The sequence below is a fragment of the Doryrhamphus excisus genome, linkage group LG3 (genome assembly GCF_037039965.1).
Source record: "Doryrhamphus excisus strain RoL-2023G ecotype Guam linkage group LG3, RoL_Dexc_Guam_v1.1, whole genome shotgun sequence".
Lineage (NCBI taxonomy): Eukaryota > Metazoa > Chordata > Actinopteri > Syngnathiformes > Syngnathidae > Doryrhamphus > Doryrhamphus excisus.
Genome location: NC_136359.1, coordinates 16,229,551 through 16,245,508, shown reverse-complemented (window position 1 = coordinate 16,245,508; position 15,958 = coordinate 16,229,551). Strand labels below are relative to the sequence as shown.

At 39.2% G+C, this 15,958-nt stretch overlaps 1 protein-coding gene across 1 annotated transcript; it reads right to left on the bottom strand.

The window, feature by feature from the left end:
• Positions 1 to 3,619: 3,619 nt before the first annotated feature.
• On the bottom strand, positions 3,620 to 12,475 carry LOC131128732 (uncharacterized). The gene is made up of 12 exons (XM_058071840.2): positions 12,323 to 12,475; positions 11,624 to 11,735; positions 11,317 to 11,410; positions 10,490 to 10,544; positions 8,488 to 8,628; positions 8,258 to 8,418; positions 8,081 to 8,179; positions 6,832 to 6,977; positions 6,594 to 6,765; positions 6,196 to 6,308; positions 5,672 to 5,759; positions 3,620 to 4,868 (listed from the first exon to the last, which is right to left on the bottom strand). The coding sequence occupies exons 1-12, from the start codon at positions 12,432 to 12,434 to the stop codon at positions 4,815 to 4,817; spliced, it is 1,347 nt and encodes a 448-aa protein (XP_057927823.2). The 5' UTR covers positions 12,435 to 12,475; the 3' UTR covers positions 3,620 to 4,814.
• Between the last annotated feature and the right edge of the window lie 3,483 nt (positions 12,476 to 15,958).

Sequence of the window (15,958 nt, the reverse complement as noted above, 5' to 3'; positions counted from 1 at the left end):
TCTGAGTCCCCCCCAATTTCACAGAACACAAATACCGAATACAAAACATGTTTAAAACTCAGTCCAAACCAACTAAGAACACAAACAAACACACACAATACAAGCTCAGGTTATTATTATACACTGTAAAAAAAATTAAAAATAAAAAAATCATTTAATTTCTCATTTATTTACCCCTACTGTCACTTAAATCATTCATTTTGGTGTTGGTGGATTCACTGAAATCAACAATCACCAATCACATGTTCCAGTGAAAAAAGTTAGGTCTGGAGTGTCAGATTGGAGCACATGTTTATTTTCCCATTAATAAATAGGTCACAAAATTCTATGTAAAAATTCTCTTTAACACAACCACGGATTGCACCTTAATGCTGCATTGTTACTACTTTAGTCTGGACTGCTTGTTTATTTTTTGCCGATAATGATTATTGGCAGGAAACCTTGCTAGCTCAGTATGTCATCTTGTTATCATCTTATTTTACACAAATTGTATTTATTTGTCAAATGCATCCAATTCAGTGGCATGAGATTAAAAGAAGCACCATGTGTTCATTCATTCAACTGCTGCCAATATTGGTATCAGCAATGAAGTGTTGGACAATATCAGTATTGGATATTGGTTAAAAAAAATTTAAAAAGCCAAGCTCGAGCATGTCTAATTTTAATTGGCATTGTGATAGTTGTATTTGTTTAAATAAAACTATGTATTATTGTGGTTGTAACTGCAATTTTAACGCAGCTCCACACTTCCGGTTGTCGTCTTGGCGCGGCAGGTCACAACATTCTTTAAGTTCCAGGGTCATGCTGTCATTCCGCCTCTCTTGCTGGTGCAGCACACGTTTAACGACTGGAGTTGCTAGTAACATCCACTCAGCGGTGAGTCAAACTTTATTTATAAACTTTATGAATCGCCGCGGCACTGCACTCGTGCCGTTCAAGAGTTGCATCGAAGTAATGGCTAATCTACCATAGCGGCAACCCCGGTCTGTGTGACTCGTTAAATTGCCGTATTTTACAAACGGCCCTATCAATAAAGTTTATTTTACAGCCGAACAGGCCGCCGAAATATATTGTTTAAGATGAGCACTCGTTTGTTCGTTTTCTTATTTTTGTGGGGGTGTTCAGTTACTTTTTGATATGCGCCCAAATGACTGGGTAGTGTTGAATTGGAAATGCATGAGATTATTGCTCATCGAAACCGACCTGAAACATTGATAATCACTGGGGAACACAATTTTTTCAACTTTCTGTTGCATTGGATTTTTTTAACTGATTCTGAATGATTTTTAGGCGCTGATTTCAAATCTGAAATTAGTTTTTCTCCATAAGCTCTAGTTTTCATGCAATTTGAGATAGATGAAATAGACGTAACCCAAATCTATGCGTTTTGAGATTATATACATAGATAGATTCTAATATTTTTATCATGCTTCTTTTTTCCAGATCAAACATGGCTTCCTCATCGAGACATCACTGTAGAAACAAGCCTGATGCCTTCTGTTACATCTGTGGTTGCTACACACTCCATCATCAGAGATGTAACATATCCTTGTTTGTGAAGCGAGCCTACAAGGCTTATTTTGACGTTCATCTTGGTGACCAAGACAAGCCATGGGCTCCTCATGTTGTGTGCCACAATTGTGAGGAAATGCTCCGAAGCTGGACCAAAGGAAAACGCAATGGTCTGCCTTTTGGAGTTCCAATGATTTGGCGAGAACCCACCAACCATGTAACTGATTGCTACTTCTGCATGGTAAACACAGCGGGTGTGGGCAAGAAAAACAGACATAAGATCGTATATCCGAACATTCCCTCAGCTATTCGGCCTGCTCTGCACTCTGAAGAAGTTCCTGTTCCAGTTTTCAAAGGTTTGCCTTCATTAAACGATAAAGACATTGGACATGATACAAACGAGGAAGACAGTTGTGACAATGAATTGCCAGAAACTGAGTGGGAACAATCCGAGGAATGTTCTTCAGAGACTGAATCTCCCCCAGTCCCCAAGCCTCTTCACCAAACTGAACTGAATGACTTAGTTCGGGATTTAGGTCTTTCAAAGAAAGCAGCTGAGCTTTTGGCATCAAGATTACAAGGCAAAAATCTTGTTGATCACACTGTTAAAGTGTCATATTACAGAAAGCGCGACCAGCTTTTTGTGACCTTCTTTTCTGAAGACAGACAGTTTGTTTACTGCCATGATATCCCAGGTCTTCTCAAAGAACTGGGTGTTCCTCACTATGATCCAACTAAATGGCGGCTCTTTATAGACAGTTCTAAACGCAGTCTCAAGTGTGTTCTTTTGCATAATGGCAATGTTTACAGGGCAGTGCCTGTAGGTCATTCAGTTCATCTGCGGGAAGACTATGATGACATCAGAATGGTCATGGAATTCTTAAAATATCGTGAGCACAACTGGATCATTTGTGTAGACTTGAAAATGGTAAACTTCCTTCTTGGTCAACAGAAAGGTTTCACCAAGTTTCCATGTTTCCTCTGCATGTGGGACAGTCGAGCACGAGACAGACACTGGGTCCAGAAGGACTGGCCTGTTCGTGAAACCCTTGAAGCAGGCATGCCAAATATGACACATGACCCAATTGTTGACAGAGATAGGATCATCTTTCCTCCTCTGCACATCAAACTAGGTTTGATGAAACAATTTGTCAAGGCACTGGATACCGAAGGTGAATGTTTCCAACACATAATCAAAGCTATACCAGGGTTGTCGTTCGACAAGATCAAAGCAGGTGTGTTTGATGGCCCACAGATTCGAACCCTCATTCGTGATGATCAGTTTGTTGCCAAGATGACCGCCTTGGAGAGGGCAGCATAGTTATCCTTTGTGGCAGTCGCTCAGAACTTCCTTGGAAACAACAAGGCAGAGAACTACAATGAACTTGTGAACAGAATGCTCCTCGCTTTTCGTGCTCTCAGGTGCAACATGAGCATCAAGCTTCATTTCTTGAACAGCCACCTTGACCAGTTCCCTGAAAACCTGGGGGCTGTGAGTGACGAACAAGGAGAGCGGTTCCACCAAGACCTAAAGATCATGGAAGAACGCTACCAAGGTCGCTGGGACAAAAGTATGATGGCCGACTACTGCTGGAGTATTAAACGAGATTGCCCAGATGAAGTGTACAACCGCAAAAGTTACAAACGCAAGTTCCTGCCTGACTAAAATACTGTACTGACAGAAAGTGATAAGCGTTATTAGCTGTGATTGACTCTTATCTGAAGAACGTTGTAAATTATGCTTATCTCACGTTGCGATAAAGACTGTTTTCTGAGAAACGCTTCCAGAAAAACATATGGCACTTCTAACAATGGTGTACTTTAATCTAAAATCACATTTTAATGTTCTGTTTCTTTTGCCTTGTTAAATATACTGGCTGACATTGCAATATCCTATAATAATGCTCAATTTTTTCTATTTTTAATAAAAATTAAAGATTGCATAAAATCTGTAGCTTGCAGAAAAAAACTAACTTCAGATTTGAACTCAGCACACTTAAATTGACTAAAAACAAGTCTTACTTTAAATGCAACATTTTGAGTGTTCCCCATCGTTACGTCATAGAATATATATATATATATATATATATATATATATATATATAATTGAACTATACTGACACCGAGAGTGAACTTTAAACTTAAATTTGAAATTATCTTGGTGACTCATACTGAGCACATTATATTGATAATGCTGTACCAATGGTAGCATGAATTGATGGCCATGTAATTGTTTCTTGACCTTGTGTAGGTCAGATTTTTTCACCCACTGAACCTCTCTGACATTCCACACATGATGGCGAGCTACCCACACCCCGCTTTCCGGTGGGAACAAACTAACTCTTTTCCTTTCGGATACTATCCCCCCCACTTGTGGACTGGATCATGGATATTAAGGACACTGTGCTTCTCACCCTGGACCGAATCCCGACTAAATTCATGTGTTGTCGAAAGTGTATTGTATTGTATATGATTAAGCCATATTTATTTATACTAGTCCAGTTATCTACGTATATAACCTATACATGACTTTATTTTTGTGTGTATATATAAATAATAACTATGAAAAGCAATCATATCTTGTCCTTTTATTCACACCCTGAGGCTCCAGTGGTCGAACCATCTTCTGAGTGCTAAAGTGCCCTATTCAATTGGCCGCAGTCAGCCCCTAGCCTCACTAGTGCGTTACACAATACAGCATACTGACAGCTGTTATATTTTACCCCAGTCACACTGCTTAATTAAGCAATATACAGCAATCAATTTGTTCCATTGTTTTGTAAAGGCATTTTTTTAAACTGCTCTTGTATTTATCTCATAATATGGTGCGTGTATACTGTACTGTATACAAGCCTAGAGATAAAAACGACAATCATGTTACTGGCATGACAATAAATGTAATGTTACTATCACAGCTTTGCTTATTTAAATAGTACATTCTCGTGTCATCAGTGGACAGAGCAGCAAGGTTTGAGAATAAGTAAGTGGATGGTATAATTAATGTTTTAAGATATCATAGAAAAATTTGAACTAATTTTGTAATATAACCTACAAAACATTATAAAAATAAATCCACACTATTAATACTATAATCATAGTCTCCTGAGTATATTGAAGTGAAAAAGGCACTTTCTAACAATTGTTCAACCTTGGCTACAATATTTGGTAGATGATTGTCAGTATGAGTACAAATCTTCCAGTGTTTCATCAAATACTTCAGAGCCACTTTTGTGTGTGTATACCTCTGACCTTTCAGCACTGCGTTAACATACATGTGTGAAGCATTGTCATCTTGCACTGGTTCAAAGGTCATATTCTGCAACACATTGCTGGAGGTACCATTCATACAATTTACCCTGTGGAGGAAATGAACAGTGAGATATACATTCACAAATATGTATACAATTATAAACTGTAGTGTTTCCAAGAAACAGAAAAAAAACTACTTAGTTGTAAGGATGTGCGATATTTTTTTGCAAGCGGATACCGAAACAAAGCTTCCTTCTCAATACTGATATCGATACTATTTTGTATGTATTATTTTTAAAAATTAGATTTAACTGTAGTTTGTGTACACTTGGAGACAAAGTTAAATGTGACAGGTCCGCTGTCATCGATGGTGGAGGACGCCATTTCTTTGCGGTTGATTTAAGGCAGTTTCTACAGCATTACGGGCGTCTTTGTGGGCTTTTGGGGCGCCATGGTGGCGATACTGAAGTTTCGATCGGAGCATCCCAGGTTATCTGAACTATTTTCTTATGCTATCGGATATATCGGTATGACATCATAAACCCTCATATTGGTCCGATATTTATCGTGCACCCCTTCGTAATTGGGGTAGTTGCTCGGCATATCCTCAAGTTCCATGCACATAGCACACAGCTTTCTGTTAGGCTCTTGAGGCAACACCCACTGCATGCACTGTGCATTCCTCCATCACGTCACAGACAATTTGTAAAATCCTGCATGCTACAGCAAGTATATTGAGGACTGAGGCCACACAGACTCACAGACCCAAAGCTAGTCAAGTTGGTTTGGATGTTATTATTGGCGTAATACTATAATCCATCCCAACATAGTAATTATACAATACTGTGGCTACAAAAGAAAAATGTTAAGAAAGCGGATCTGGACACGTTCAGAATGTTATGAATCTCACCTTTTTGGCTTTGACGATATCCTGGATATAATCACTGTACTCTGTCATTGCTCTCTTCTCCTTCTTTGTTAGAGTCTTGTATCCTTGACTAGAAGTGGAACAACACAGCATTCACTTCGAATTCATGTCCTCCAAAAAATAGATTATGAAAGGGAAAGGTATTTATTAAGGATGCTCTCATCGATCGGCCACCGATTAGTATCTGATTTCTGTATATAACAGGTGTTCGACATATGCCAATTAATGCATTTCAAAGCCAATTTATGTCATGACAACACAAACATGATATCTGTATAGGTTTAGGACGGTGATACTACGACACAGTGACCACTGTTTGTGTGGAAGATCTGTTTGGTAAACAAAGTGTACAATTTGAACAAATAACACCCGCCCTGGCCAATAGTGAAAAATTTAGTTAATCCATTGGTATCGACCAATCTCACTCATGGATGATATGGTATCAGAATCGGCAGCAGAAAAATCTGAGCATCCCACGTATTTCTAACACAGTTTGCGGTACTTACCCAGAAAAATATTTAGCTAGAAAAAGTAGGAGGTAGCAAAAGGCCCCAAAAAGGATCACAAAAATGACTTGTCCATCCTCTGGAATCCATTCCCATAAGTACATCACAATTCCCTATGAAGTGGATGTGGGGAAAAAAGAGTTGGTCCCAATGATTGGAGCTACATAATAACATGAAGTACATTAGCACAGGCCATCACTATTCACTATGCTGCATAAAAAACAAGGTTTGATGCAATCATGAAAAATGTTTATTACTGCATTTGTAGTTGCACTGCATCACACTGGAAGAAAAAAATATTGCTGCCTTATTTAATGACAGGAGAAATGCAAGTAGTCAAATTACTTTAATGGAGCTCTTCCTATTGTGCAGGCATAAGAACGAGCAAAGAGACTCACTGTGCAGATACAGAGGGTGTGTGCCAGCCCCTCTCCAATCAGCTCACTCAGCTGCTTCTTGGAAAAGGTGCTCACAATGAAACTGAGGATGAAAAGCAGCGGAAGGACAGTTCCCATAGCACCGCAAACGAACGAGTGCAGCCTGAGACTTTTGTTGTATGAGGCATCCGTCCTGCAGGTTGTACAAGAAGGGAAACGATAAATGTAATATTGTATGACTTTACCAAGTGTGCCTCACCTATCCTGTTGTAGTCTGCTGTTGATGGTGGAGCAAATTAAATCACAGTCTTTCTCTAAGTGGTCCAAAGTTCTCTGCACAGCCTGGTTGATGGTCTTTTCGATGGTCTGACAAACTCCGTCGATCTGGTTCACACACCGGCTTGGCTGAGCGAGACAAAAGGCCTTTAGAATTGCACTTGGATATATGGTATATACTGGGAAAGTGTCAGCGCCACATGCACTTTAGCATGGCAGAGGCAGCACTTAGTTCAACAAAAAAAGGGGTGGTCTGGACACAAGATGCTACCACAATTGGAGGATGATGATTGTGTATTTGCGGCTGTGAATCAATATGGCACCATAACTCAGGGCTATTGTCAAAGGTGGCTGATCAGCGGCCTTGTTTACAATGGTATGTGCTCTCATCAACAATGAGTCATCTTGTTCATCAGCGGCCTAAAGGAAATATATTACATTCCTAATCAGCGGATGACTGACCCCAAGGACAACTGAACCTTCAATCCAGACCACTAGATGAGCGTTATTAAAAAAAAAACTGGGGAAGAAAATATCATCAGAGAACATATTTGTTTTAAGATTCACTATTAAAAGATCCAATACAAGAGTTGTATCAAACATACTGTCAGAAAGGTATTAACTGAATAATATCATTATTGTGATAGGTTGTAGTGAGATGCTTGTAATATTTTGTTTACCCTATTTAACTACAGGACATAAGAGACCAGATATTACAAATAACACATGTAGTGCAGTTATACACCATTGCAAACTACATACAGTATTGCTAAATTCATTCATTTTCTCCCTCTTATCCTCATGAGGGTTGCGGGGATGCTGGAGCCTATCCCAGCTGTCTTCAGACGAGCGGCGGGGTACACCCTGGACTGGTCGCCAGCCAATCACAGGGCACATATAAACAAACACACCCACACTCACATTCATACCTATGGACAATGTGGAGTCGCCATTTTTTTGGAATGGGGGAGGAAGCCGGAGTCCGTAGAGAAAACCCACGCATCCACAGGAGAACATGCACACACAGCGATGCCCGAGGGTGGAATCGAACTCGGGTCTCCAGTATTGCTAAATTGAGCTGTAAAATGAGCAATATACTGTATTTGGAATAATACGTTTTTTGATAGAGCTCTTGTGTTGACTCATTAAATTGTATAAGTAGCCATAGTATTGTGAGTGGTTGGTGTACATATTGTACAGTATGTACTGTAAACAAATAGGCTAAAGTTTACCTTCTGTGGGTTAGGGATATATATCGTTGGCATTTCAAACCCACATTTGTTGAGACCTGGGCGGCGGCACAATTCCTGGACTATCTGCATCATCACTCTCTGCACAAAAAAACAGGTTTTGGCACTGTTGAGCTGATACCTTTGGGAAAAGTAAAAACATGCCGTCAACTCACACACCTGTCGATCGGTTTCCTTTCCAGCTTCATCAGCCTTGCTGAGGTAAAACAACAGCTTGTCTCCACATTTCTCACTCAGCTTCTCAACAATGTTCAGCGTGCGCTTGCACAACGCCTGACCCATTGGGTCAAAGAACACAAATATCAGGTCTGACTGTTCTCCTGCACAAAAAAGAAACACTGTAACCTCATACTTTAAAGTACCCATGTGGTGCTGTGCGGAGGACTTACCTAGCCATGTGATGGCACTGTTAACATTAAAAGGGTAGATCATGTCCCCATCCACTAAGCCAGGTGTGTCCACAAAGGTCACAAGGCTGAACTTCTTCTGCTTGGAGGTTGATATCTCGGAAGATACATAGTCCATAACACCTGTAATATAAAATATGCAGTTTGTGATACATGTGGAAGCAGGAAACTGTCAGGTTGACAATTACATGCCTCAAAATTTCTTCAACACTCTTACGTATATCAAAAATAAAGACTAATGAAATACTAATTAAAAATAACCACAAACAAAGCTGCACAAAGCAAAAATTACAATCCAGTAATGAATTCATAGAGGAAAATGGGTGAAAATTTTCACACATACTGTACATGAATTTGCCAAGTCACTGTTTTTCCCCCATCCCCTGTGTGGAGAAGCTTGTTGTCATGGTTACACACAACAGCTCTTCAACTGGCAGCTTTAGCGTGGGGCGTGGGACATAAAGCTAGCCAGTGAAGAACGACTGTGAGGCAACGCACTGTGAGATTTCAACACTCCCACCAGAACAAGACAACTATTGAGACCTACCCACCGCATACCCCCACACCCTCCTTCTATAAACACACACAGGATGACACTGAGGCTTTTTCACGGAGCGAAGCAGGTGTTACAAGGCAACACAAATCACATCCTTGTACTGCACACAGTGGAGATGTTCGCTGTGGAACATTAGCATTCCCTTATGTTGCTCTCACGTCAGCAAGGCCACCATATCAAGGAATCCAACAGATAGCACATAGCCAAGGGGTACATTCTGCATCAAACCATTGCTCTGATATACAAAACCCTTCTGGTTCTCCGAAGTATGTCAAGGTAAGTCCGGAAGTCCAAAATATGAGAGCAAATCTCAGATAAATACAAAATACGAAAACAATCCTCACTCTAACACCTTTTGACTGATGAAACTCTCCAATGGGTGCTAAGTTTCTCAAAGCCTTGCAAGTGAGAAGCAGGTCCTACACATAATTCTGAGGATGAGGATATAATTTCTTCGATTTGACAAGCACAACAAGACGCATTTAGAGAAAAGGCAAAACAACCTGAAAATCTGCTAAATAATCTGTTAACATGGAATCTGTGATGACTCCTGAGATAATGTCAGACAATGCATGATACGGTATGTAAGACATGAAATGATATGCCACAACTGAATAATCAGCTGCCTTTTATGTAAGGATCTATACAGCATTTCTGATGAGTCATCTTCAGTTGCTCTGCAGGGTAAAAAATGCCTGTTATAGAGTGTTTCCAAGCGTTGGCAATGAGTTTTAAAATAAAAAGCATCCTTGTATTCCAGAGCCGATGTGGCAGCATGGCGACTTTCCGGGCCCACGGAGCAGAGCTGTGCTGTCTCTGATGGCTCGGGCATTTCTCGGCAGCTCCTCCTGCCTCCACCGCCCTGTGACTCACACCATACTGCCAGCACCCAGTGAACCTTCATTCCCACTGCACAGACATACATCAATACACCCCCCCCCCCTCGGCAACACCCCCCTCCCCCCACCCCCATCTCTGCATCCCTGCCACTGCCTTCCCACAGCAGACACACCCAGACACGAGTGCCATGCCATCCCCAGGCTCAGGACCACTCCTGATGCAGGAATTAAGATTAAGATATGCCTTTATTCGTCCCTCAGTGGGGAAATTTGTAATAACGATGGTCTTTAAAGAATGATGCTAATCAGAGTTACTTCGTTATAATCACCACAACGCATACACAGCAGGGACAAATGGTATGAGCATTTGAAAGTCGGAAGGATGACTCAGGCATGATTGAAGTTCATACATGATTCACAAGGAAGCAATCTGTGACAAAAGGCATGTGCACAGATGCAGTAATACATAACACTACAAGCAAATGCGTTTATCTATTTCTTTCTGTGGCAAGTGACAACATATGTTGTCTAATAACATAGTCAGTGCAAAATGCAAATGTAGGCATCCAATATGAGTGAAAAGGCTTACCTTTGAACTCAAGGAGTGGTCGAAAATGGGGGTAGAGATGCAGTGTTGCATTCCCCTACAAAAAAAAAGGAAAAGAGGGAGTGGATTAATCTTTAGTTGTTTCCTCAGCCGTAAGTCCTCTCTGAGCGCAGGCACTACTAATTACTCGTCTTTCTCTCTAAAACCACAGCAGGGAATATCTGCAGAGAATATATAGTAGTTCCTTCTGTTTATACCATGGAAGGAGGCTGCTTATGTGTGAATTAGATATTGTTCATTTAGTGGCGATAAACAGTTAAAAGCAATCTAAACCAGTATCATGATGCCATCTTTCTTTTTTTTATTGACAGAATTGAAGACAGAACAATACATTTTGGGCAGACTTTTTTGTATGGTAAAGTATGGTCACGCCTTTTTAGATTTAAATTATGATGTTACACTGGACAATAGAGTGATTCCCATGGCAACTCCAGAGTGCCTACTTTATTTGTTTAGCACAATGGCTGACTTACTGATTCACATCCCTCCGCATTAATAAACATGTTATTGACTATTATGATTTGACTGTGGAACAGATAGCTATTGCCATTATTGACTAATGGAAAAACGCTTTCAGGAAGGAATTGTGTCTTACAAATGTTCACGGTTTTCTTACAGCTACTCTTTGTGTTTTGTGTGTGTGCCACTGAGTGGCCCCTGCATGCCAATGGAGATGTCCTTGTATACAAGCCAATAATGAATGGATCTCTACGTCACCCTTCACAAGGTACATCCAAATGTCACACAAACATCAAGCTGGATGGTAATATTCCTTCATATTTGAAAGTAACACAAGCACTTATTCTTACCGTCAATGATTCTCTTTTACGACCACTTGTGATGAATGTGAAGCCTTGTGTTTCAATGGCAACACCAGTTTTTTGGATGTGTTCTTCAACATACCTGAAATGAGAGCGATGGAATGGAATTTGGACTAAAGATAAAGATGCCTTTTTATAAAAATGTGTCTCTGAGGCCATGTCTACATTCAAAATTAAAGAAAGTTTTAGGTTGCCGTCAATAACCAATAGCCAAGTAATTTTCTGTACATACATAATTTGATTACGTTGTTAAACATCAGTAGCTTGCTAGAAAAGTAACACTGAATTATTTTACCAGTTGATGAAGGAGCTTTTTCCTGCAGAATGGTTCCCCATGATCATGATAGTGATCTTTTTTCTGGGGGGCAGGAGGCACACTCCTAGGCTGCTGGCAATCTTGACCAAGCCTGGATTACACAAATTACACATCATACACACAGGTCATGGAATACTAATTAACAGTAATCAGATGACAACTGGAACATGACATGAATAGAAATACAATACAGAGGTAATCTTTATTCACATTGGTGGAGGGTTTGTGCTTGGCAAAGGAGGATCACATTAGTCTTTATGCAAATTCAGGAATAATTGTTTCATTTTTGGTCATATTGCAGAATTGTAAGGCATTTTCCCAACTAATACAATTCAGTCATATTCAGGTTGTGTGTATCTGAGAACGTGTGAAATACAAATTAGGATAATAAGGACAAAAGCAACAAATGTCCACAGTAATTGTGACAGTCACTGACGAGGACCAGTGTCCAATGTCAAATGCCACATGCTGACAGACAGCCGCAGAGACACAACACAATTTTAATTAACAAAACATTCAAGTGGTATTTGGATGGTACCCAACAAACTCAAGCACCAGTAGAACATATTTGTAATCATTCATAAAGTTATTTAATGTTCAATCATAACACAGTTAGTTCCATTTTGTGTTTTATGTCAGACCTCACGCTTGACGACTTAGTTTATGTCTAGTATTTACCGTTTTCGCTGTCGACATACAAACTGTGGCATTCTTTCAGTATCTTCTCACTCGGTGAAGTGATAGCAGACTCCAAAGGGTTCGCCACCGAGCGAGGCTTTCTGGTCGACATGACGAACCGGGGAAAGGGAAGCACCTTTTGCGTGTTGCTGTTTCCAACTTAAACAGGGAAGACTTTCAGTGTGACACATAAACGGTTCGGCAGGGATAGTGCGTCATCTGCAGGTCACTTATTATATTCCATCTTCTACACTTACGCTTTAGGATTGCTACTAAGGTTGAAGCAGAATAAATATTTAGGTTTATTCATCATGAATGTTTTCTCGCCGATATTAATGAATGCATTATATTTTCCCCTTAATTATGACATGATATGATTGTGACATACACTGCTCACAACATGTCATGGATGTGTTTTTGGCTTTCAGATGAAATTTCTGGATAATTTCTGGATGAATTCACCATCCAAAGGAAGTAATTAAAAAAAAATGTTTCCTAAAGGGTATGTTTTAAGGTTCAAATTACTATTAATAAAATATTTTTCTTCCATCACTCTTGCTTTTATTAGATTGTATACATATTAAGATATGCCTTTATTCGGCCCTCAGTGGGGACATTTGCAAATATATTTAAAGGCAAAGTTCTGTGTCAACATTTTAGCTTTTTCGCTTTACATTTTGTCATTTTGCTCTATTTTTTTAAATGTGAATTTTTAAATTGTATTTCTACAGTGTGCCACGAGCCAATAAGAAACAACTCGTGGGCCACAAATAGCCCGTGGGCCACACTTTTGACACCACTGCAGTACCAAACTACATCCACAAAAATAGAGTTGTTAAAACAATGACTTGTGTTGACAGTGTCATTTCACCTGAGCTTTATTATCTCAGTAAAAATACTATAAATACTGTTTGTTTCAGCTCTTATACTGTATTGGATCCTACCAGATTCCTCCTTTCCCTCCTCCCCTTCCAGATCCTTCATCCCTCTCACCTTTCATTCCTTTATGGCAGCACGCTTTTGTATAACACCTTCAATGGCTTTGAAATGAAATCATTGCTGCATCATCATTTATGGGATCCCTTAAAGAAACACTTCAATCATGTTTTTGCCACTCTCTGCACTTCTTCTTCCCTGCCTGGCCCTGTTGCCATGTCCGCTGCCCAGTCATCCTTGCCCATGTGCTCCAAGTAATTCCCCTTCCCCTATTCATGGACTCACACATGATACAAGAGTGGATGTCACGGGGTTCTCCCGCTAAACCCTCAGAACAGTGAAGATAAACAATGTCAGAGTCAAATAGCTAACTTTCAGGGTGTTTATTGAGCTCTTTACTGTGCGTAGTGCAGGCAGTGGAAAAAGGGCATACAACGAATGTGGACCAAAAGTGCACAAATATGTACAAATTATATACAAACACTACCTTCTTTTAGTTTACTATATCACCTTATCAACGTGCTATGCTGCCAATGCTTCAGCCTACTCCCGCCCTGAATGGTTGGCAAAAGATTCCTTATATATCCCACGCCTTCCCACCAGTGAAGATTTTATTAGATGTCTGCTGACGTGTACCATTCTTAACTCTACTACCGCAAACACGCCATTTGAATGCTTTTGCTTTTGCTGCTACAGGTATAATGTTAGACAGGCTGAAACACTGAGTGTGCTGCCGCGTCGATAGATTGTAGAAGCGTAGAAGAACTTCTAATTCTGGTGTGGTTTGTATTAAATATAACAAAGTAAATGTGTGCAGTGTGTTGTATTTATATATGCCAAAGAATTTGGTGATGTCCTTGTATAACTGATTACAGTCTAAATTAATAGCCCCATTGAACTGATTTGTGTTGAATAAATAACAGGAACCAGCTGAGCAACACAGCACAGCCCGAGGGCAGACCACACAGGGCACACAAATTCCACTGAACCACTTTAAAGTACGGGTATCCAAATTGTGAACACATTGTAAACATATAATTTAACAAGAAAAAAACAAACGAAAAAATCATGGTAATGGTTTTATTTCATTTGAATATCAGATTACACACCACATAATCAGTTCACAGTTCCACATGTCCAAAAGGAGTAGGAAGAAGCAAAGCTTATTAAATCCTACCCCTCCATCTGGTACTTTTACAATCAGTAACTGTTACATTTGTTCACTTCCTGCTTTCCTAATATAGTTTTTTTTGTCACGTACCTAGGAACGAGGTGACTCAGCAAGTTTACAACAATAATAAAATATTAAGAAAAAATGTTAAAATCTGATGAAAAGTCATAATTTTACAAGAATAGCGTAATGTCATTTTTGCAAAAAGTTAAATATTAAAAACATGTTTTTATTTCAAGTAATGATATTATGAGGAAAACAATTTAATTATTGGAAAACTACTGTAGGTTGTGGAACAAGTTTTGTCACAGGAATAAAGCCAAAATGTTATGGGAATAAAGTAATTATTACAAAAAGAAAAGATGAAACCAAACATATATGCATTTTTACATATATCATGAATCTTACATGCATTTTTTAAAATATATATTACTGTGTTGTGCTGTGCTGCCCTGCGAAGCAATTTATGTTTGTGAATTATTTTAACTTAAATGAACTTGGTTTTTAGTACATTGTACTTAAAAAATCAAGTTCAGTACCTTAAAGTCTTTAATTTGAACTCACTCATTCATTTACTCATCAACATGCAACATTCATTCATTTCATTACTTTTTAGGGCAACCAGTTTAAACTGGTTTAAATTTAAATTTAACTACGGGTTTACGGTGTGTAAACATTTGCTTATATTATAAGTATAACAATTGTTAATAAATGTGAGCTTTCTTTCTGTGTGTTCTGTGGTTTTTTGAGTTAATGCACATGACTGTCTCTTTTTTTGCAGTAACAGCTGCAGGCAGGTTCTGTCTGCAGACAAAATCCTCATTCATCCCATTTCCAAACATACAGTATGACTCAAGTCAATGAAAAACTAACTTGTTTTTCAAATAAGAATGACTGAAATAAATGACATGGTAATATTATTTTGAATTAGAATTACAGCAAGATAAAATACTTAGCTGAACTAAGCTGAAACCTCAGATTTCTTTTGGTTGGATTTTCACAGCTTGTCATTCCCATCTAGTTTGCTTTTTGATCTGTGGTTAACCCATATTGTCATCATTTTTGCCTTTTCAAAGTGAAAAACAATTAGATGGTGCATTTTGCATCACAAATTTGGCACATTTCATTTAAAAAAGGTTGCCCCTTTAAAAAGCATACGCATAAAAACGCAGGAATAACACACACACACACACACACAGATGTATATATATTCCACAAGGTATTAGTATGTGTTGTCCTTATAGTTTGTTTTGGCTTTAGGCCTGTTTTGTATTTAAGCTCATGTTTGAGAACCACATAGTAGCTGGTGGAGCCTACGCCAGCTGACTTAAGGCTGGAATGGTCACCAGTCAATCACACAAATGACACACACAAACCACCATTCACACTCATATTCACAGACTTAACATTATTAAACCTCACATCGGTGCATTTCCACATTGCATTAACATTTGTGAACAAGGACAAGGTTATTCGTGAAAGGATAAATCTACTTTCACGGGCAACCTTGGGGCTTTCTAACATAGTCA

Excerpts from the sequence above, each read along its gene's own strand:
- LOC131128732 (XM_058071840.2), bottom strand. The coding sequence starts at position 12,434 with ATGTCGACCAGAAAGCCTCGCTCGGTGGCGAACCCTTTGGAGTCTGCT. Across the intron at positions 10,545-11,316 it reads GTAAAAGAGAATCATTGACG|GGGAATGCAACACTGCATCT; the intron begins GTAAGAATAAGT and ends TTTTTTTTGTAG. Across the intron at positions 6,978-8,080 it reads ATATCCCTAACCCACAGAAG|CCAAGCCGGTGTGTGAACCA; the intron begins GTAAACTTTAGC and ends TGTCTCGCTCAG.